This window comes from Lissotriton vulgaris, chromosome 6, assembly GCF_964263255.1.
Source record: "Lissotriton vulgaris chromosome 6, aLisVul1.2, whole genome shotgun sequence".
Taxonomy (NCBI): Eukaryota; Metazoa; Chordata; class Amphibia; order Caudata; family Salamandridae; genus Lissotriton; species Lissotriton vulgaris.
In genome coordinates this window covers 582,929,793-582,954,053 of record NC_141694.1, presented here as the reverse complement: position 1 = coordinate 582,954,053, position 24,261 = coordinate 582,929,793, and the positions used below count along the sequence as shown (strand labels likewise).

Here is a 24,261-nt window from a genome sequence, read left to right as displayed (position 1 = left end):
AAAAGTGCTTCCCACGCCTGAGCCCTTTCGATTTTACCTAGACCTAGTCTCACGTTGCTAATTAAAGCTCTGCTCTTGCAGCTCGCCCACTTTCTCCCGCTTTCACCTGGTGGTGCTAGGGCCATTTGGTGCCTTCCACCTACTGGTGATTTCCCTCTTGGTTTGGATAAAGGCCACGTCCTGAAATTTGGCAGTGACTTTGGACTTGGCTGTGTTAGGGAACAAGTTAAGCAGGCAATCTTCAGCTGTTCATGGCACCACTCGGTCAATTATTCGGGCTGTTTCCATCATCACCTCCTACCAGTAGTGCGTCAGGGCCTGGCAGCTCCACATCATGTGGATGAAATTCGCTCCCACTTCCCTGCACCTCAGGCACTCTGCATCGTCCCTATGAAAGAAACGGTTGATTCGCTCTGGAGTAATTTATGCCCGATGCAGTGTATAGAAGCTAATCAGCCCAATCGTCCATTTCTGGACACCTTAGGCACCCTCTCCAGTATATTTTCCTAGTCCTTATCCTCAAGGGGCCTTCCTTGGTCTTCCACTCAGTGGTTTCTCAACTCATCCAGTGGCCTAGCAGAGTCCCTCCCCATCACCCTATACAGGTATGTAACTGCCTTTATGATGCCCCCAGCTATACTGATGTACTCGCATGTGGCATGTCGTGGTGGCTCAAGGGTGCCTGTCTTCCAGTGTTGTCGCACTGCCCCTGTAATTGCCCTGTGGAGCAGAAACTGGCCCTGTGGGATGCCCCAGTAAGTACTGAATTCCTCGAATGGGAGCAATTCTCTGTTCCTACACAGGTCCCCCTTTTTCGTTTACACTGCCTGTCTATTCGCCCAGTCCTTTCCATTGTCCCCCATACGGTCGCGCCCTAATCATTATCAGTGGCAACTCTGGTATGAGTGTTTCGTCTGGGTCCTCTGGAGGCATCTGCTCTAGCACCGCTGTATCACTCCATGCTCATTAGTGTGTATGTGCTGTGGCTTTGCAATCCTTATTAGGGGGGCACAGTCCTTGATATTGAACTCCAGAGCTGCGTCGGTCACAAGGCTTTGTGTTAAGTACACTGGCTGGCTAGTTCTGGGGTTGGGGCCTGTATCTTGTAAAGCACTGTTCACAGTCAAGATTTTGAATTAGCGGGGCGTGGCCAGCAACATGGCCGAGTGAGCCGCACTTCGCCGCAGCTCCGGCCAGCCAACATCATACGACAGCACTTATCCCATCCAGCAGACCCTAAAACGTACAGTATTGGTAGTGGGCAGAATATAGACCCCAGAGGCCGCTCCTGACGTCTCCCGGGGGCCGAATTGGGGACAGAACACATCGGAAACCTCCGACCGCACGGAGCCGCAGCCAGATTCAAAATGGCGGGGCCCTCGGCAGAGTAATCGGAGTTGGAGGCCGGAAGAGGCGAAAGTCCGGAGGAGATAGAAACAGCGGTTACACGTGGCCTGGACCCTTCCTAATAGTGAGTGAGTCTCGGGGAGCCTGGCCTAGGACTCCGGGAGGGTGCGCCTAATGAAAAGAAGTAGCTGGGCTGAACCGGCGCACCCCCCGCGGCAGACCTTGGACAGCAGGGTGCGGGGACCCGAAGACAACGCCCGTGTGACGAGGGAGCACCTGGTTTGGCTCCCCCCCCCCCTGCGGACATAGCGGCACACCGGAGGAGCAAAGAAGCTGGGGAGGAGGCGCGGATCGGCCGCCGCTCTTCTCCCCCTCCGCCCCTCCGCCCGACACCAGCAGGAAGTGTGAACAGACGGAGACCATGCCGCAGGAACCATGAGATAGCAGAGGCCGCACAAGGGGGGAGATTGACCCCAATTACAGCCCGGGTGCTTGGAGGGTGAGGAGAGTGAACAATGAGCGGTGTAGCAGTCCCCCCCCCCCCACACTCCCCCACGCTTTCCCCGACCCCTCATGCAAAACAGACAGTCCTCATACTGATAAAACGCCAGGGACAGGCTCGCATAAGTCAGACCACCACAACATGGCGCTGGACCTGGATTGGGCCGGGGAGGAACACACAGGCACTTGTAACACCAGGACTATTGGCAACACCAGGTTAGGAACGAGCTACGGTCCTAATAGCGCTGCTCATTTTCCCAACACTGGGGTACCCTAACCACGAGTCGTTCCCGCCATTCCTCGCGCCCTTGACGCAGCGGAGAGCCCTATAACGCCGAGGGAGACCCCAGAAGTGTGGAACCCTAGACACCCACAACTGCAGTGTACGGAGGGCAGGGTTGGCACCTATAACACCGGACGGGGCCCGCACAGAAGCAGCGCGGTGGAGGGTCGCAGTGGAGGCCGGAACGCCGCAAAGACCACAGACCCCGCCCTCCCTCTCCCCCAGCTGCGGGATCGGGCCGGCATGGGGAAGAAAGACACAGTCCCTAAGGCCCCGAAGCATGGTCCCATAGACAAATTTGCAGTGGCGCCACAAACCAGCACAATGGAGGGAACAGGAGCGAGCTCAGACACGGCCCTTCCGATGGGAGTGATACAGGCGTCTAGGGAAGATATTCAGGCCTCTCGAGCGGCCCTAGAGGTGAAGATAGGAGAGTTGGGAGTGGAGGTCAACCTTCTACGACAGGACTTCCGTAACCTCACGAACCGAGTCACCACGATGGAAACGAGGCTGAGCGAAGCGGAGGATGTCATACATGCCCTACAGAAAGGTGTTAGAGAACTGAAGGACTCCCACAAACAATTGCAGTGGAAGGTGGACGATGCAGAAAATAGGGCGCGACGCAACAACCTCCGCTTTGTGGGATTTAGGGAAGAAATCGAAGGGTCCAACACAGCGGAGTTCCTGCACACATGGCTAATCGGAACGCTGCCCCAAGCGACATTCTCCAATTGCTATATCATTGAGAGGGCCCACAGAGCACTCATGGCCAAACCGCTAGTGGGGGGACGGCCTAGGCCGATCATTGTGAGGTTCCTCAACTTTGCCGACAGAGACCTAATCTTGCGAGAAGCCAGGAAGCTTGGCGAGATAAGAGTCGAAAACTCGCAAATAATGATTTTCCCAGATTACAGCCAAGAGGTGCAGAAGATGAGGCACTCCTTCGACACGGTAAAGGCTAAACTCAGAGACCTAAAGATACAATATATGCTCCTCTTCCCAGCTAAACTCAAAGTAATGTATAAAAACAAGACGTACTTCTTCATCCATCCGGATGATGCATGGCAGTGGCTAGAGGAACGCCCGCCACCCCGGAGACGTGAGGAGGGTGGGCTGAATATGGCAACGGAGGGCCCCCCCTACTGGCAACCTCTGGGAGATGGTGAAGCCACAGTGAAGACGCAGACTAAAAGGGACGAGGAAGACACAAATGACGCCGTACCCCCTGCAGAACAGTACCCCTAGGAGGCAACAGGACCCGGCCTCCCCACAACAGGACAGTCAAGCAGGATCTAGATTTCCCGCCCTTGCTGCCAAGGAACGCTCGGAGGAGGAGGAAGACACTGGAGGTGGCACGACAGGGAGCGATGAGGAGGAGGACCAGTCACTCCATCCGTTGGTGGCTGTCATTCATGAACTGGAGAATGACCCCGCTACAGACAGTGCCCCAGTACAGGGCGAGAGCAAGGACCTCAATACCCGAGCAAGAAAGAAGCTGGATGGACGAGATATCGGCTGGACCAACTGGCGGCACGCAAGTGACTCACGCGCCACCTCATTTTTATTTTTATACAAGTGTTCTTTGATTGCTATTGTATCTTCTTTTTCTAATAACGAACAACCACACAGAACTGTGGACTTTGTGGGAACGTATCTTTACTAGTTATTGTTCGACTAACAGGTTGGGATAGGTCAGTAGAGAAGAGGGACACTAGGGGGTGGGGGGCCACAGACCTTTTCCTGCCAGTAAGTCCTATCACAGAGGTAGGTAGATGGTGGGACTGAAGGGGGAGGAAGGTGGGGAGGGGGGAGAGGGGAAAAGTTGGGGCTGTTCAACAAATCTGATTGGAAGGGAAGTAGACAGAAGAGGGGGCAAGGGTTGGGAGTTGGGGAAGGGTTGGGGAGTTGGGGAAGGGGGGGGGGGGGGAATCATGTCATGCTAGCCGCACACTCAAGTATTCCAGAATACACCTTCTCGCAGGAAACCGACTATACTATGCACCACGCACATCAGACTGTCGGGTGACCACATGAGAAATCACAGCGACCAAGGGGGAATCAGTGTCCTAACATGGAATGTAAATGGGCTTGGCACTAAGATTAAGAGAGGGCGGGTGAACTCTTATATTAAACGGCTGAGCCCTGATATAACACTACTGCAGGAAACGCATCTCAAGGGGACCAATTGTGCCTTCCTGGCTAGGGGACAGTACAAGATATTGGCACAAGCAGGATACACCACGGGCTCGAGAGGGGTGGCCATAATTATAAAGAAGACTACACCATTCCACATTGCTCAAACATGGACAGATACACAGGGGACGCATGTGAGGGTGAAGGGGACGTGGAATAGACGTGAGTACACGATACTTTCGGTGTATGCCCCCCCAAAACTGCAGGCCAACACGCTTAAGAGAGTAGTAGATATACTCCTAGACACAGCTGACACTATACAGATCCTCGGGGGGGGATTTAAATGATGTTATGGACCCAGGGCTGGACCGGACGGGAACGGCGTCCAGGGATCGGACCCGGACGCCCTATCCCAAATGATTACAAACATGGGACTCACAGATGTGTGGCGGTGGCTACACCCCGATCAAAAGTCATACTCCTTCTTCTCAGACTCACATAGAGTATTCTCGAGGCTGGATTACATCTTTATGTCCAGGCAGAACTTGACAGTAGACGACACAGCGGAATATAAAGCAAGAGGGATCTCTGATCACTCCCCACTCCTAGCAAGAGTGGGATTGGGAAGGGGTAGGAGCAGAGGGTCCTGGAGACTGACGGTATGGGATCTACAAAATGTGAGTGCATTGAAGGGTCTGAGAGCAGACGTGAAGGTTTATGTGGCCGAAAATGAAGGGACGGTCCACTCCAAGGTAACATTGGGAGGCACTGGAAACGGTAATGCGAGATAGGGCACAAAACAGACTAGCGGACGAAAGGAGAAAGCTCCATGCTGACACAGTGGCACTGAAGGTGAACATTCTGGATCTAGAGAGGAAATACCAGACCTCGAAGGAGACGGGGACACTCAGGAGACTGACAGACATGCAGAAACAATATCGAGAGTTGGTCACCGGAGAGGCCAAAACCCAGGCATTAGCTATGTTGCACCGACCATATGATGTGGGGGATAAGTCGGGCAAATTAATAGTGTGGCTTAGTAAAAAAAGGAGCGCGCAGCCAGATGGGTGGAGCAAATCAGAGACCCTAAGGGGTCGCTGATTAGGTCAGATGCACACATAGCAGAGACGTTTGCCGACCATTATGAACTCTTCTACCGGGCTAGAGATTTAGGGGCCTGTGAGGAGGCGTTACAGTACATGAAAACAATTGAACTACCGACCCTGCCCTCTGAGGCCCATCAAGGCCTGGAGGCTGACATCACTCTAGACGATGTCTCCGAGGCTCTGGCTAGACTGAGACCGGGTAAAACCCCGGGCCCAAACGGGTTCCCGGCGGAGTTTTTTAAGCGCAGGGCGGATCTCCTGAAACACTATCTGAAGGGACTATTCGAAGAGGCGTTACAAGAGGGGAGGCTTCCCCCAGATTTAAGTATGGCGATAATAATTCCAATACATAAGATGGGGAAACCGCAAGACGACTGTGCGTCGTCCCGCCCCATCTCCCTTTTGAATATAGAGGCGAAACTCCTGGCAACTATCCTAGCACTACGACTTCGGTCGGTGATATCGGATCTAATACATCTAGACCAAACAGGGTTCCTCCCGAATAGGGCCACCAGGTTGAATCTCCGGCGCACTCACAATTGGCTGCAAGAAGTACGAGGGAGGGAGGATCCACATTGGTTTCTATCCCTTGACGCTGCGAAAGCATTTGACGCTGTCCATTGGCCATTCCTTGAGGGTGCCCTGCAGAAATTCGGTTTCGGACCCAAATTCCGGAAGTGGGTTCAGCTGCTCTACACAGAACCCAGAGCCAAGGTGAGAGTGAATGGGACTCTGTCGCTGGAATTCCCAGTCCCGAGGGGAACCCCACAGGGTTGCCCGTTGTCCCCCCTCCTGTTCGCTCTCACGATAGAGGTGCTGGCAGCTAGGGTGCGCCAAAATGTGGCCAATAAGTGATTCATACGGGGGCGATGGACTATCTACGCGGATGACATCCTACTATATATTACACAGCCAGAGACCACGATACCGGAGATGTTTTTGGAACTGGAACGGTACGGCAGGTACGCAGGTTACCAGATAAACTGGCACAAGTCAATCCTCTATGATCCGAAGGGGCGGGGAAGCTGGCCGGACCTCCCGGGACGGTTGTTGACGACAGGGGCGGGATTTAAATATCTCGGAGTGTACGTCACCCTAGATCGCAAACAGTCCTACCAACATAATTTAGAACGAATAATATTGAACTTCATAGAGGACGCCACCCGCTGGAGGCAGCTCCCACTCACCATATTGAGTCGGGTGGCTATGTTCAAGATGATCACATTACCCAAATTTATATACGCCTTACAGAATGAGTACTACCCACTCCGGAAAAAAGTATTTGAGATAATACATGCGGAACTTAGGTCCTTCCTATGGCTGGGTAAACAATCCAGAGTTGCACTAAATACACTCCAACGCCATCAATATAGCGGAGGGATCTCGCTCCCGAATCTAGAGGCATACTATTGGGCGGAACATATGGCCCCAATCAATGATTGGCTAAACGCGCAGGCAGATCACCCTACGTATGATCTTGAGAGACATAGGATGTCCACCAGGCCGTTACTGTACTACCTATACAGGGGTGCTAGGCGGGGACAGCTTCTCCCTGCTACGGGTATCACTCTACAGCTGTGGAACAAGGCGACGAGCCGCACGGGCTGGGGAAAAAAACCCACTCGATAGACGCTGATCTGGCTGCATGTGGCTAACAGAATTGCATACGTTGAAAGGCTTCCAGAGATGGGAGGATATAGGTATCTCCACCTTGGGAGAAATAGTGGCCAAGGGAGACCTGAAATCATTTGCTGCCCTGAGGTCGGATTTCGGACTGCACCGCACACAGTTTTTCAAATATGCGCACTTAAGACATGCCGAGCAGAAAAGATCCAGTTAGTCGAGCTCCCGGATTATGCACCCCTAGAGTGAAGGCTGTTACAGGAACAGATACAGGAAATAGCGGTATCACTTACATATAGAACACTAACAAACAATATGCTAGGGGTCTTGGGTAAACTCAGGGGAACATGGGAGAATGAGGTGGGCGACATGGAAGATATTGATTTGGATATTGTGTTAATGCACCCCAGGGAAGTGGCCATTAAGTCCCGTCTGTGACTCATCCAGTTCAATGAGCTACATAGAACATACTATGACAGAGAGCCGCTACATAAAATGGGACGGACGGAAGACACAAGGTGCCTTACATGCAAGGAGACGGGAGGGGACTTCTACCAAACCATATGGACATGCCGTACGATCCAAGAATATTGGGGAAAGGTATTTGCAGAGTTGAGCGAGGTGCTGGAGACCTCTCTCTGCCTGGAGCCCAAGCTGGCCCTTCTAGGCATGGCAAATGACGTAGACCTAGCACGCCCCCTACTGACCTTTCTGGTTTTGGCGCTGGTGATGGCAAAAAGGGACATTGCGAAGTACTTGGGTGCGCCAGAATCACCAGGTTTGGAAGAATGGAGGAGAGGGCTAGACCTTTACATGGCCGCTGAAAGGGTCACTTACAAAGCAAGGGGATGCCCGAAGAAGTTCCGTAAGGTCTGGGGCAAATGGAGAAAATATCACGGGCTGGATGGTAGGCTATGAAGTTTGCATGAGTAGAAGAGAGTTAGAACAGCGTATACGTCCATTCCGGAGACATCAAAGGCCGAAACCAAGAGACTATTCCACCATAGCACTTTGGACTCTGGGTCAAATTTGCATGGAACTTACTAGAGAAATACGGGGGGAGGGTGGAGAGTGGGAGAAGGGGAAGTGCGCGCAGATGATGACATGATTGTATTGTTGAGTTATAATAAACTGGTTAGGGGCATCCACAACGGCTCCCATAGTATCCAGTGATCTGTTGACAACTGCCTTGGAGGGAGTGTTTACCTGACCTTCAGTTAACAGTATCACAGGAATGTCCACATCTAAGAAGATGACTGCAACAGTTCCAGAATGAGAGAAACCTCCTCCAATTGACCAGATGGTATTCCATTCGAAGTCTGGATTGCCTTAGTCCCCAGAGGGCAGTCGAAGTACAGCCGCCACACGTGTACAGGAAGGGTCACTAGTGGCTCCTCCTTCTCAATGTCTTAAGGTGATAGAGCTTCTCCTTGATCTGGATGTCATTGTTTGCATCTACCTGGTCCTTGGCAAGAGCAACCTTGTGGCTCCTGAGGAGTCTTGGGCAATTAAAATGTTCGCCATGCATACGCTTCGAGTCAGCTGACTGTACTAACTGGAGAGCAGGATCAAGACTGATTTGCATATGGCTGGGTCCAAACTGGGGCAGCATGGTGAGCCAAAGAACGATGGATGTAACCCAGATCTCTTGACTGGGGTTGAGTGTTTGAAAAGTTTCAGCACTCGTTCAAGAATGGCTGTTCATATAAGCCTCCGGGACCTGCAAGCGCCTAGATACCCTATCGGGTGATTAGCTGTGCTTTCTAAACCCTGATTGATTGTTTGACTCCATACATCATCTTGTTGTGTGTGCTATGCTCATCATAAGTGACGAAGGGTATGCCCAGACGTGATTACTCTGCAGGCTTTCCAAACGTATGCCCAGTTCGAGGAAGAGTGGCAACCATGCAGAGGTTTCACTTCTGGTTCTTCTGTTATCTTCTCTCCTGTACAAATACACAAAAGCTGCTCTGGGATGATACAAATGTTTAACAAAGTACTGGCTGAGGAGGCCACTACTTATCTACCTATTGTGGCCAAGTCTGGCTTCTCAGTGAGTTTGCATGTTTTTACTGTCTGGAACCTCTCAGTCTTGGAGGACCATGTTCCCAATGTGATGTCTGCATTTAGTGGACAGGCATAAAGCCCCCCCCTGTCATCTTAAGGGACAGTTAAGGCTTGCTCAGATAGGGGTGACTTGACTTTTGTCTGGCAGGCCACCTTAGGAGGCATGTTCGTTTGTTTATTGCCCTTCTATGAATAACACAAATGGAAGGGATTGGCTACCTTCTCCAACCCACCAGTTTTATCTAGTCCTGTTGGGGAACACAAGAGTTGTGCACCCTAGTGGCAGCTACTTATTATATAACAGCACTAGCCTTTCAGAGTGGCACACGTACTCCAGCATTAACTAATCTATTGACAGATTTTGAACCCAGATTCACACACTGGATACTTGGTACAGCCATCCATCATGCATGTCGAAAATATGATGAATTCAGAGGACCCCAAAAATGGGGGACTGATCAGACATTCCTCAGGGCACCTATGAGACAGTACTCCCACTGAAGTACGGTTGAAAAGGTCAGTGTCCCTGGCTTGAAGTTTTGCTGCTGCCACCATCACTCACACAATCTGGATAGAGAGGGCAGTTTCCATTCACAGAGAGGGGTGCACATCTGGTGATACCTCAACATCAGAATCCTGCTCTGATATCTCAAATCAATTAAGCCCAATGGGCTTGATTATTGTCAAGCATACTAGAGGAAACACACTTAGGGCTGTCCAGAAACATACCTGGAGAGGGTGATCGCGCTTCGGAAAACTGTTCAAAGAACTTTCATCCCAACACATCCCATCATTTGTCCTACCGTATCCCCACACCTCTTGGTCGCTTTTTCCCAACGTGTTGAAAAGTTAAATGCTCTGGTGAAAGGGATGACAGACAGGGTGGAATTGCCACTTACCAAATTGTATTAGAACTTCTTACATTTAGAAATATGCATTGAAGCAATTGAAAGGAACAATTAATAAATATGTGAACTGTTATGGTCAGGAGGTTTCAGAGATATCTTTAGCTTGATCAACTTTAGGTCTGTGGATGTGTCCTCTGAAGAGTCGGACTGGCCTATGGGGCATTCAAGCAGTGCCTGACCGGCTGATCTGACATGATGAGTGTGTGGGTCTGTGTTTTGGCTGTTTGTGGGTCTGTGTTATGGTCTTTTGGACTGGGTTTTACAATTGATTTCCCCGATATTAAAACAAACATTGCCTGTAGCAAGCTCAAATCTATGCAGTCTTCCATACCTTGCAAAACACTTAAACAGCATGTCTGTAAAAGTTCAAAACAGCCCTAATTTGCTAACATGGTCCACTTTTTATCTTTCTAATTCTCTAATGGGGGAGGGGGGCACTTTTATTTTGGCGCCTGTCCCTTTTTTACTGTATCAGTATGACCTAGTAAGGGGATATTTGCAGTTTGAACTTTTTTGTGGGATATGCATTCATAAGCTCCACTTAATATTCATGAATGAAATAAAATTCACAATGGTATTGAATTTGACTGGTATCAAATAACATGCAAATCAATTATGGAAATCGAAGTACATCTCATTGGCTAAAGTGTGCATCCGTGTTATTTTAACTAGATTTGATGGGCAAATGCATTGGGGATGACGCCAAGTATGAAGGCATTCGACTTCTCTTCGATGGGCTGCAGCAGCCAGTGCTGAATAAACAGGTAATAAATACTTTCATTGAACTAGAAGTGTATGCTTTTTAACTGAAAAAATCTACACTTTAGGCATTGTCTTTTGAAAGTGTGACCATATTTTGACCCATCTTCATTTGAATGAAATTATGCTTTATCCTGCAAAGCAAACAGACTGCTATTTTAAAAACAGATAAGTGTATGATTTGCAATTCAAGTTTCTTTTTGAAGGGACCTTTTTAAGCCTGACTTTAGCAAAGACTTTTTGTTTTTAATAGGAGATTGGTCACTATACATACTTTGAGGGGCTTTTGGCTATTCCTCTTCACCAATTGGCTGCTGCAGTGTCATTCATGCTTTGCTTCCACCCGCCACAGTATATCACAGGAGGCACAGGGTCAGGCCACTTAAACCATTTGCTTAACTGACCATGAGTGATGGCATTCTGTTGTTAAAAGAATGTGAACACCCTCTCGATTAGTGAGTTACCTTTAGTACCAGGGATTATTAGTGCACTGCATGCTATTGCATTACAAAAATATCAATTTTGTCTTTGAAACAATGCCTGTGTTTTTTACTTAGGTGAGGAATTGGCACCTCCCCCAAAATTGCTGCTGGTGTGTCATCATATAAAAAAACATTCACAAATACATTCAGCATTGATACGGACAAAAGGTCGGAAGCCAACGCCAGACCTCTTGCCATTGCCAGTGCTTGTTTATTATAAAGTCAATAATTAGTCGTATTTTCGAGAAGCTCTCTAATGATTCAAAATGCAAACGCACGCTAATCCTGGGTGATTAGAACATTGTGTGTTATCTTAAGATACCAATCTGCATTATTGTTTTTGTTCGTAAGACCGTGCTAATTTTGTGTTACTTCCGTTTTAACATTATATAGGAAGATGTTGGAGAAGGAGACTGGATTTTAATTTCACATAATGGACTGACTGTATGTTGTGTTGTCAATGTTAGCCAAAACATACTTCCTAAATGTGATGTCGTTTTTCAATGGATTTGAAGGCTGTTGTATATAGCCTAATGTATTAGTTTTGGAACTCTTTTGTTTTTGCTTGCTGTAGTTGAACGTGGATGCCGTTTATTGTTTGTATTTTATTTATTTTATTTATTTATTTGGCGATTTATAAAGCGCCTGGTGACCCGAAGGCATCCCCGCGCTATGAGGGTTTGAATATCCAGATGAGAGGAAAGAGGGGGATGGCATTACTTAGGGAATAGGAGTGTTTTCAGTTTTTTTCTGAACCCTAAGTAGTTGGGTTCCAGTCTGAGGGTGCGAGGGAGCGAATTCCAACCCGTGGAGGCTTTCACTGAGAATCGTCGACCTCCAGTGCGAGTCTTTTTAAATTTGGGGATGTTGGCTAGATGTTCATTCTCGGACCGCAGGGATCTGGGAGCTTTATAGGGCGTAACCAGGTCGCTGAGGATCGCGGGCCGCTTCCGTTAATCAGTTTGTAAGCCGTGCACATGGCTTTGAATTCCACCCTTTGTCGAACAGGGAGCCAGTGCAGGGCCTTGATGGCAGGTTTCGCTGATGCTCTGGCGGGGAGATTCATGATTAGACGGGCTGCTGCATTCTGAGTACGTTGCAGTTTCGCCAGGGTGTACTCGGGGGCCCCCAAGTAGACCATGTTGCTATAGTCCAGGCGTGATAGTATAAGCCCTTGGACTAATAGTTTCCTGGATGCAGGGGGGAGTAGGGGGAGGATCCTGCGTGTGATGCGCATGAGCCCAAAGCAAGTACCTGCAGTTTTGGCCGCTTGTGTTTTCATTGAGAGCTCGGGTTCTATCCATACTCCTAAGGTCTTAATTTCGCGTTTCGGGGTGGGAATTTCTCCGAACACTTCTGGCCAGACCGTTGAGGGAATGGTCGCCCATTGTTTCCCCATGAGCATCACTTCGGCCCTTGACCCGTTAAGTTTTAGTGATGAATCACACATCCAACCGTGGATCTCTGTGAGGCAGTTAGCCAGGTTGTCTGGGTGGTCGTCTAGTTGTGATAGGGAGACGACCAGCTGTGTATCATCGGCGTAGCTCACAATTTTTATACCGTATGGTGTTACCACGTCTTCAAGGGGGGCCATGTAGGCATTAAAGAGCGTCGGGCTCAGGGACGAACCCTGAGGGACTCCGCTCGTGAGGGGAAGGGTAGATGAGCGATGGTTGCCGTCCCACACCTGGAACGTACGCCCGGCAAGGAAGGACTCTATCCATCTGAGTGCTGTTCCGGTGAGCCCTGCTGCCGCCAACCGATGGAGAAGGACACGATGGTTGACTGTGTCAAAGGCAGCACTAAGATCCAGGAGGATCACTGCCACTGACCCTCCTGAATCTAGAATGCGCCTTGCCTCCTCGATGACGGCAAGAAGGGCAGTGTCTGTGCCGTGGCCCGGGCGGAACCCAGTTTGGGATTGTCGTAGGATGTTGTTATCCTCCAGAAACTGAGACAATTGACCGTTGATCAGTTTCTCGGCTATCTTACTAATGCCTGGGAGGAGTGAGATTGGCCGGTAGTTTGCCATATCCGCTGGGTCTAGCTGGGGTTTTTTGAGGAGTGCCTTCACTACTGCACTCTTCCAGCTAGCAGGGACAGATCCCTGAGCAAGTGAACTATTTATAAGCTCCGTGATAGTAGGAATGATGACGGGTGCTACAGTTTTGAGGACTCTGATGGGTGCAGGGTCCAAAGGAGATCCGCTTTTCATTTTGGTTAGGGTATCTTTTACCTCGTTGCAGGTTACTGGCCTAAATGTAGCAAGTTGGGGGCGTGAGCTGCTATCAGTCTGGCTAAGGGGTGGGTCATTGTCCATATGGCTGGAGGGGTGGGGAGGTGGAAGTGATGCTATGATGCGGGCAATTTTATCATTGAAGTAGATGGCTAATTCATTGCTCCGGTCTACAGGGGGGGAGTTGGTGGAAGGAGTGGATGGGACTTTCAGAAGCTCTTTTACGATTAGGAAAGATTCCCTGGCTGAGTTAGTGGATTCTTTTATCCGTGTATCGTAGTGTGCAGCTTTAGAGCGCCTAATGGCAGTTTTGTATAGTCTAACTGCATTTTGGTAGGCTTCCTTGTTGGAGTGCTGCCAGTTTTTCCTCCAAAGTCGTTCGGCTTTCTTACAATTTTTGCGTAGTGAACGGAGTTCCGGGGTATACCAAGGTGCAGAACCTGGTTTCCCAGTTTTGTTCTCCCGATTTCTAAGTGGGAGGACAGAGTCCAGGGAGGTGGTAATCCACTCTCTATATTTACCATCGGCGATAGCCGGGTCTTCTGCGTAAGCAGGTGTAGTTGACTTTAAGGTCCTGGCCCATTCTTCGGTAGAGAGTTTGGGCCATGCCCTGTCCCTGGAGTAAGTAGGTGGTTTTTGGGGTTTCTTAAACATTCCCGGTAGTTGGAAGGAAACTAGAAAGTGGTCCGTCCAGGGGAGGGGGAGTGGTACGAAGTCTTTTGTTTATTTGTTTTGGAACGGTTTTGTTTTTGGTTACTTAAGTTGAGCGTGTTATGTTATGTTAGTATGAATTTGTAGAGCGCACGTTCGCCCCAGGGTTTCTTGGCGCTGTGTGCCGCTGGGGAACCCGTCCTGGCTTTCCCTGTGAGATGGTTCCTATTGGGCATCCCCAAGGTGAAGCCAGGCATCCCCGGCAGCGAGGAGGCCGTTGTGGAGATTAAGCAAGCTATTGCCCAGAGTTGCAGAGTGGGACCCATGGTTAGAGAGGAACCGAGGCGAGATTTATCGAGCCCACTGACATTGGTTCCGTACCCTGCCGTGTCGGGAATTTAACCCTGGTCCCGGGCCGACCTCTGCTTCTGGGTCTGCCGCCTCTAACCGGTGAGCCACACTTCTCCACCTTGGGTGCCGCTTTAGTTTTTTGGAATGGTGGGATGAAGTCTTTGTTTTTTGCGCTGCCAATATTTATTTGTAAGGAACTTGTTTTATTTTGTTGAAGTTGTGTTTTTTAATAAATGTGTGATTTTTTTGCAAAAAATACGGTGTGTGGTGGATAAATGGATATATTGAAGTGATTTTTTTTAATAAAGCTGTTTTATATTAGTGAACGTGAATGCATGTTTTCAGTCGAGATTCTGTAATTTCCTTTTTTGTCCATTGTTGTATTTGTAATGTGCTTTCCACATGTCTTGTCAAATTTTGCAGTGATCTAGTTTGTTTGTGAACTTAGACATTTTTCTGTTTCTGGCAATTTAGTTAGTGTGTATCGCACAGATTTTATAGACTTCAAGATAACGATCTTTACTACGCTGCAGATTTTCCCTTCATTATCTTGTCCCTATTTCTTTTCACAAGTCTGGAAAACATGCTAATGTTTCACACTACATCAGACTTTCAGTCACACTCTTTTGTTTCTTTCAAACAAATGTAAATACCTTAGAATTTACTTGTAAAACCAGCGTAAAGGCAACTGTATTCTTTTTTTATAAGTAAAAGCGTATTTAAACAAAAAGGTATTGCTTTTATTTTAGGGTGGAAATCACGTGTGCATAGTCACAAACACGTACCTTTAATATTCCAGCACACTTTTGCACAGCAGCCACATGCACTATACATTACTACAATTTATCATTCTGCCCTGCACCCAGTATATATATTAACACTGTTACCTCCATATAGCCGACCCCCACCCCTAAGCATACAAAACCACTTTTATTTAAAATTAAACATTCCCACCATACCTTTTCACCTCTAAACACAGTTGCAAACAGGGGAAACACACCTGATTTCAGTCCCAAAAACATATAATACCGCAACTTTTACTAGGCCTCAAGTAGCGTCAAACTCACAAGCTAGGCCCTAAACACTATTTCCCCTGGCTCGATTTCCTTCCAGAAAACCAGACATATAGTACACTTCCCCAGTTATTACGTTCAATACCCCTTTACCCTGGATCAACTGCAACCACCCCAAAAGCATTTCTAAACAACCTGAAAACGGGACCAAGGGATACACCGGCACCTTACAAGCAATTATATTTCCACCCCTTCCACAAGTTTTACTTGTTCCTCAACACCTTACCAAGCCCCACCACATTTAAATCACGGCAAAAGGTACGAATTGTCACCTAAAGACCTCCCTCCTGCACCCATTTAAAATCAAGCACACTTCAACCACAACTAGTCACAAACACACCAAATCCAACCTAATCGTATAAAATGTTTTATATATATATATATATATATATATATATATATATATATATATATATATATATATTACCTACTGGCGGTCGCCAGTAGGTATATATAGTTAGGATTTTTTCTCTATGGGATTTTTGAAAATTCTATGTCTAATAACTTTGGCGTTTGTGGACGGAATTGGCTGAAATTTTCAGGAAAATGGAACATTTTGTTTCTGAGCAGCCCCTGACAATTTGGGGGGGTTTCATCAAGGGGGGGCCGAGAAAAAAGGGGGGTCCCAAAATGCGTTTTTCCCATGTTAATTTCCATAGGGCGGTTGGCCTCACTTTTAGCTCGAACGGCTGAATGGATTTGCACGAAACTTGGCAAAATTGTAGGGACTGTTAGCCCGATGTGCCTTTGCTAGGTCTCAATATATGTGCTCCAGTGGATTTTGAGTAATTTAGGTTCAAAAAAAGATATATATCTGGGCGGAGCCTAACCACACATCTGATCTGATTGGCTGTCAGCACTTCATCCAAGAAGTGTTGGCAGCCATCTTGGGACCAATATACATGATAGCACCTCATTAAAAAGCATTGTAGTTAATAGAGGGTTTTAGGACTTTAGTTACATTATAAATCATTTGTTGATGGTACCATACTCGTTTTAGGAATTGTGGTGGGTTCTAAGGTGATTTTACCATGTGAAAAAACCTTCCCGCTCACGCTACACTTGTGCTTGGACTAAAGGTTTTGGAGGTCCTGGGGACCCGAGGCAAGACTGTCTGTTTCCTTTTGCGGGTAACGCTTTGCAGAGCTCCACTCCCACAGCTATTCCACAAACCGTCCCCCAGCATTACTTACCTAGGAGCCACTGTTGCATCCTGGGCATTGGAGTCCTTTGATTGCCTCGGACCCTTAACACTAACACCTGTGATACTTTGGCTGAGGGGCGGAGCTGTCATTCTCACCTATCCGGTGCGGAGGGGTGCACTTTAAACTGCAGAGCGGTAGGACTCCCGTTTTCACCACCGCAGGCGCTGAAGAGGCCACACCGGCCGAAATGCATACGCCATCAAATTCGCCATCAAATTGGGAATAAATTGTTTTGCCTTACCCCGCTGAGGTTCCTGCCTTTCTTTCACAAGAGGGACTGCTTTTTTCATATATATATATATATATATATATATATATATATATATATATATATTACCTACTGGCGGTCGCCAGTAGGTATATATAGTTAGGATTTTTTCTCTATGGGATTTTTGAAAATTCTATGTCTAATAACTTTGGCGTTTGTGGACGGAATTGGCTGAAATTTTCAGGAAAATGGAACATTTTGTTTCTGAGCAGCCCCTGACAATTTGGGGGGGTTTCATCAAGGGGGGGCCGAGAAAAAAGGGGGGTCCCAAAATGCGTTTTTCCCATGTTAATTTCCATAGGGCGGTTGGCCTCACTTTTAGCTCGAACGGCTGAATGGATTTGCACGAAACTTGGCAAAATTGTAGGGACTGTTAGCCCGATGTGCCTTTGCTAGGTCTCAATATATGTGCTCCAGTGGATTTTGAGTAATTTAGGTTCAAAAAAAGATATATATCTGGGCGGAGCCTAACCACACATCTGATCTGATTGGCTGTCAGCACTTCATCCAAGAAGTGTTGGCAGCCATCTTGGGACCAATATACATGATAGCACCTCATTAAAAAGCATTGTAGTTAATAGAGGGTTTTAGGACTTTAGTTACATTATAAATCATTTGTTGATGGTACCATACTCGTTTTAGGAATTGTGGTGGGTTCTAAGGTGATTTTACCATGTGAAAAAACCTTCTGCTGTGATATCATGAATATTGTTTGAAAGAAAACTAATATATCATGATTTTCCCACAGTGGTTTGGAAGGGGATCTATAAGCTAAACTGAAAGCATATTTTCTGTAAATTCACATTATCTTTCTCAGTCATGTGAAAATGAAGTCTGACATTCTCAGTAAAACATGTACATCCAACAAGGACAGAGACTGTCAGTTGATTCCTTTGTGTTCTACTGCAGCCTCCTAGAGTGTTCTAAAGAACAACTAGAGCGCTAACAGTCCTACTTATTACAAAGGTATGGCACACCTGAAGCCATCTTGATTGGAATAAAGTGGTAACTCTTAAAACATTTAATTTAAAAAGAAACAACACGAGGGGGTATATTTTGCCATAGAAAGTATTAGTGCTGCAGAATGAAAAATTAGGGCACATTTTGAGTGACTTCTCAAATCCTTTTCTATTTCATTAAACGATTCTGACATGCAGTCTCCCAAAATAGCCACCAGAGACAAAAGAGCCCAAATGTAGCCCAAATATCACCCAGATGTAGCCCAAGTATAGCCCAATGACAGAATGTCCCAGAGTGTTCTAAAGAACAACTAGAGCGCTAACAGTCCTACTTATTACAAAGGTATGGCACACTTGAAGCCATCTTGATTGGAATAAAGTGGTAACTCTTAAAACATTTAATTTAAAAAGAAACAACATGAGGGGGTATATTTTGCCATAGAAAGTATGATTAGTGCTGCAGAATGAAAAATTAGGGCACATTTTGAGTGACTTCTCAAATCCTTTTCTATTTCATTAAAACATTCTGACATGCAGTCTCCCAAAATGGCCACCAGAGACAAAAGAGCCCAAATGTAGCCCAAATGTCACCCAGATGTAGCCCAAGTATAGCCCAATGACAGAATGTCCCAGAGTGTTCTAAAGAACAACTAGAGCGCTAACAGTCCTACTTATTACAAAGGTATAGCACACCTGGAGCCATCGTGATGGGAATAAAGTGGTAACTCTTAAAACATTTAATTTAAAAAGGAACAAAATGAGGGGGTATATTATGCAATAGAAGGTATTATTAGTGCTGCAGAAAGAAAAATTAGGGCACATTTTGAGTGACTTTTCAAATCCTCTTCTATTTCATTAAAAAATTCTGACATGCAGTCTCCCAAAATGGCCACCAGAGACAAAAGAGCCCAAATGTAGCCCAAATATAACCCAGATGTAGCCCAAGTATAGCCCAATGACAGAATGTCCCAGAGTGTTCTAAAGAACAACTAGAGCGCTAACAGTCCTACTTATTACAAAGGTATGGCACACCTGAAGCCATCTTGATTGGAATAAAGTGGTAACTCTTAAAACATTTAATTTAAAAAGGAACAAAATGAGGGGGTATATTTTGCCATATGAATTATGATTAGTGCTGCAGAAAGAAAAATTAGAGCACATTTTGAGTGACTTCTCAAACCCTCTTCAATTTCATTAAAAAAATTCTGACATGCAGACTGAAACATGCACTTTGAATACCAGCAGCAGACGTCCCTGGTGAGCAGTAGCTTTACTACAGTGATCTAATGTGCAACTAGAGTGCTAACATTCAGAATTTATGGCAAATGTGTGACACATCTGAATGCCTTCTTGATGGAACCAAAGTAAACAAGCATTGAAAATGCAATAGATCTCGCCCTCGTTTAAGTTAAAGCCATTCTGTTTGTAATGAGGTGGCTTTTTAGCTTTGCTTTTATTAGTGTTTTTTCAACTTTCATGTAAATAACATGCATCTGTATGCATATAAGTATATGTATGCATGCATTTATGTTTGTATTTATATAGATATACAGATGATATATGTTTATATATGTATGTATATATATATATATATATATTCACTGAAAAAACCATAGGTTATAGACCATATATAGTTAGGAATTAGCATTTACAAAACCTTGAAAATTCACTGAAAAAACCATAGGTTATAGACCATATATAGTTAGGAATTAGCATTTACAAAACCTTGAAAATTCACTGAAAAAACCATAGGTTATAGACCATATATAGTTAGGAATTCGCATTTACAAAACCTTATTTTACTCACACAAAACCTTTGAAATTCCATATATAGTTAGTTGCACTAACTATATATCCCGCACCCGCAATCCACTGCTGATGATGTCACATATTACATCATTCATGACATGGTCAGTGACATCACTGATGACATCACTGATGACATCTCAAATGACATCACTGATGACAACATCCAGTGACTGTATGTTTCTGTAAAGTTAAAATATGTCTTACATATTGAAGAATGAGTGGATGTATAAGTGTCTGGATGAAGGATTTAGTAGGTGCATGACTGACTGTATGAGTGAGTGATTAAATGTGTCTCACTGAGTGCATGGGTTAGTGACTAAACTGTCTTAATTTGTGCATCATTATGTCTGTTGTTCTGTAAACTGTTGCATGTGTTGATAAGTAGCTATATGAGTAACTATATGGGTTATTGATTGGTTGCCCAAGTATTTGTATGGGAGACTGAGTGTGTGTGTGGGTGGCTGGGAGGTGTATGCCTCTGTGCATAGATGTGTGAGCAGTTGATTCACTAGATGTATGGTTTCAAAAGTGCATGTGGAAACAGCTGTATGGGCGGTTGACTGTGTGCATGAGTGTATTGGTGAGTGAATGGATATCTCAGTGCTACATGTCAAAGTAAGTACATATGTAAAACAGTACATGTGAGAGTTGACATATATAAATAACTGTGCATAAGAGCCAGTGAATGTGTGAGTGGTTTATGGATCATTGTGAACTTGTATCAGGGATTGTATAAGAGAGTAAATATGTGTTAGTATATGTTTGAATAAGTAAAGTTTGTATAACTGTATAGTTGAGGAAATGGAGGTGTGATTGATTCTTTGCATGACTGACTAGGTGTGTGAGTAACTCCATGGATGAGTGACAGTCTGTGAGTGTCTGTTTACACTGATTGTATCTAAGGTTATATTAGAGTCTGAAGAGGTTCATCGTATTATCACATGAATGATATCATCAGTGATGTGATCAGTAATGTCAAATGAGATGTCATCAGTGATGTCATCAGTGATGTCATTTGAGATGTCATCAGTGATGTCATTTGAGATGTCATCAGTGATGTCACTGACCATGTCATGAATGATGTAATATGTGACATCATCAGCAGTGGATTGCGGGTGCGCGATATATAGTTAGTGCAACTAACTATATATGGAATTTCAAAGGTTTTGTGTGAGTAAAATAAGGTTTTGTAAATGCGAATTCCTAACTATATATGGTCTATAACCTATGGTTTTTTCAGTGAATATATATATATATATATATATAAAATGTACACATCTAATTGCCTACTTCTCACCTGCACGTTGTACACACTTGTATACACCTGTTTTAAACTACTTAAATAATAAACATAAATATTAGAAACCAAATTTGTTTTAGTTCCGTTGTACTTCCCTCTCATTCTCTCACTCTCTCTTTCTTACACACACATACATGCACACAGTGGTCTCTTTCTCACGTGTCTCTACAAAATCTATTGCTCTTATCTCACTTATAACTCCCTCTTGTTCTATAACTTTCTCTCTCACACACACATACATGCACACAGCTGTCTTTTTCTCACTGATTTCTTTAGAATAGCTCTCTCGTTTTTGTTGTAGCTCCCTATCTCTATGTTTCTCAGACATACACAAATACAGCTCTCTGTCACTTGTCTCTTCAGTAGGCCTGAACAGTAAATTCCGTCCTGCTTGCGGAATTTGGGTAATTTCGCATTCTGCGGAGAACGCGAAATTGCCCAAAATTCTGCGTTCCGCGACTTCACGAAATTGTTTGCTTGTTCGCGTTCTCAAAATGCGTGTCCGCAAGATATTTCCCCCCCCCCCATTACGCAAACAGCGATTGCGAACAGGAAAAAAGCATCGCGAGCAAGGTATTCCGCTTGTTCGCTGAATTTCTGCATGTTCGCTGAGATTTTTTACCGTTTTGCAGAGATTTGCGTAACGCAATGACGCAAATTCCGCCCACCCCAACTCTTCAGAACCGATCTTCGCACAGTTTAGATTAAGTGTCACCTAGTATCCCAGGGTTGAGTGAAAAATTATTTTGTATTTCTGGTCACTAAAATATGAAAATTCTGTTAGCACTATGCACACCCACAAATAAAAATTGCATTAAATCTATAAAATAATCCAAGTAAGCTATTAACTATAAGCCTCCTAACACCATATCTGTAGTAAATCCATAAGACAGGTGGATGAATAAAATAAGATTTTGATGTGTTTTATCTAGGACCCCGATCAATATTGTGACCTCATGCCCCTATACGGCTATAATCTGAAAGAAACACGTTAGTGTTAGATTCCTTACCTTAGAATATCCCCAGGCGTCAGTCTGGATCCGGAAACTTTTGCGTAGCAGTACCCCTGCGCGTCGGTAGCCGTCGTCTGCAGGCGTCCCCTGCGGCTCCGCGTCCGTCGTCGGCGTCGTGCGCCGTGATGACGTCGCTGGAGTACATAGACGCCGCCTCCGCGCGCTGACGTCAGTTCTTCTTTTTTCCGCGCCAGTGGACGCAGATCTGAAGAGCAGTACTCCGGTCTTTGACCAAGTTTTTCGATTGTCTTTTTTCTCTATTGTGCCTGATAGGATGCCTGGATTTAAGAATTGCGATGACTGTGAGCGCACGATGTCGGTCACAGACCATCACCGCCTCTGTCTCCGGTGTCTGGGCCCCGACCACGACGTGGACTCCTGCGTCGACTGCCGGGCCCTTACCAACAAGGCTAGGCGGGAGCGGTCCCGCAAGCTACTGGAGCTCCGGGTGTCGGCCCCACGTCGGGACCGGGAGCGGTCCCGATCCGGCCGGAGGTCGAGAGAGCGTTCGAGGGAGCGGTCGCGGAGCCGCGCCGGGCGCTCCGGAAGTCGACACCACTCGTCATCCTCGTCAGGTAAGAAGCACAAGAAGTCGGGGCGTCGTCATCGTACCCCCGACTCCCCCCGACGCGGCCGGGGGCTCGGGTGACCCCAACCCCGCGGCTCCGCGAGAGTCGCCGGCGCGGCCTGCCTCATACCCTCCGGTCCCTGGGCATGGTGCGACGCCTGAGGAGATCGAGGCGTTCCTCATGGCCATGAGGGCGCTCGCTTCTCCGACGGGGCCTACGGCGCCTTCGGGCCCAGTGCTACCGTCTGGGGGCCCTGGCGGTTCGGGTGTCCCTGCCTCGGCGCCGTCGGGTGCTCCGGCCCCGGCGCCGCCGACGGCTCCGACCCCGGCGCCGCAGGGGCCTTCGGGATCGGCGCCGGCTGGTCTTCCGGCCTCCCCAGCGCCGTTGCCATCGGGGTTACCCCCGACGCCGCCCCCGCGCGGCGCCGGTTCTCCGCTGCCGGTTCCGGCCGGCGGTGGGGTTCCGACGCCGGCTCCGGGCGGCGCCGTCCCCTTACCTTCTCCGACGCCGGACGCGGCGCCGGACGGGCGTCGCTCGACGCCGGTCCCGGCGCCGATGGGGCCCATGAACCCCGAGGAGCCGGTCTTCATCATTGACTCCGAATACGGAGAGGATGAGGAGTACGGTGAAGGTTGGGAGGGGTCCGAGGACCCTCTGGCTCGCGAGTGCCAGTATGACCCGGACTGGACAGGTGACTTGGGGGATGCCAGTGGTTTGGACGACTCCCCTAACCCTGGTTTGATCTCTCCTCCTTCCGTGGCATCGGTGGAGGGAGCTGCCTATTCTGTGGTGCTGATGAGGGCTGCCAAGGCCTTAAACCTTGAGCTCCCCGTCGCGGCCGTGAGGCCTAACATCCTCACCGAGGTCTTCAAACCGCAGTCATGCCCACTGGAGCCACTGCTGCCGTTTAATGAAGCCTTGTCTGACGTTCTGTTGGGCACGTGGTCCAGGCCCGCTTCAGGTGCGCCTGTTGATCGGAACGTGGCCAGGCGCCACCGTCCTTGTCCGGACGACCCCAAGTACCTGTCTACCCACCCCACTCCTGAGAGTCTGGTGATCCAGGCCTCGACCTCCCAGTCCGCATTCCCGTCGGCCCCGCCCGACCGGGAATCCAAGAGGTATGACCAGTTTGGCAAAAAGGTCTTCTCGTCCATTAGTTTGGGCCTGCGGTCTTGCAACACCGCCTGCCTCTTGGGCCGCTACACCCACTCTGTGTGGGATACGGTCGCGGAGCTGCTACCAGAATGCCCCATGGAGGTGCGGGCAAAGCTCGGTCAGGCTGTGGCTGAGGGCCGAGATGCAGCGAAATATTCAATTCGGTGTGGTCTTGATACGACCGACTCGCTGGGCAGAGCTATGTCTACGACGGTGGCGATTCGTCGTCACGCCTGGCTGAGATCCGCCAATTTTTCGGCTGATGTCCAGAATACCCTGATGGACATGCCGTTTGATGGCTGTCACCTGTTCGGTGATAAAGCGGACCACGCGCTGGAACGCTTCAAGGACTCCAGGGTCACGGCCAAGTCCTTGGGTCTCTCGACCCAGCGTCAGCAACCGGGTTCGTTTCGTCCCTTTCGTGGCCAAGGAAGGGGCGCCCCCACACGTGCTGCCAGCCACG

The 24,261-nt window shown here is 47.6% G+C and overlaps 1 protein-coding gene across 12 annotated transcripts in view; it reads left to right on the top strand.

The window, feature by feature from the left end:
• The window catches only part of SNX14 (sorting nexin 14), a 1,106,650-nt gene that overhangs the window by 1,050,351 nt on the left and 32,038 nt on the right, over positions 1 to 24,261 (top strand). For all 12 annotated transcript variants that reach the window (XM_086926583.1, XM_086926582.1, XM_086926579.1 and 9 more), the window contains one exon: positions 10,641 to 10,732. In XM_086926583.1, the coding sequence (XP_086782709.1) occupies positions 10,641 to 10,732 (92 nt within the window). The remainder of the gene's footprint in view (positions 1 to 10,640; positions 10,733 to 24,261) is intronic.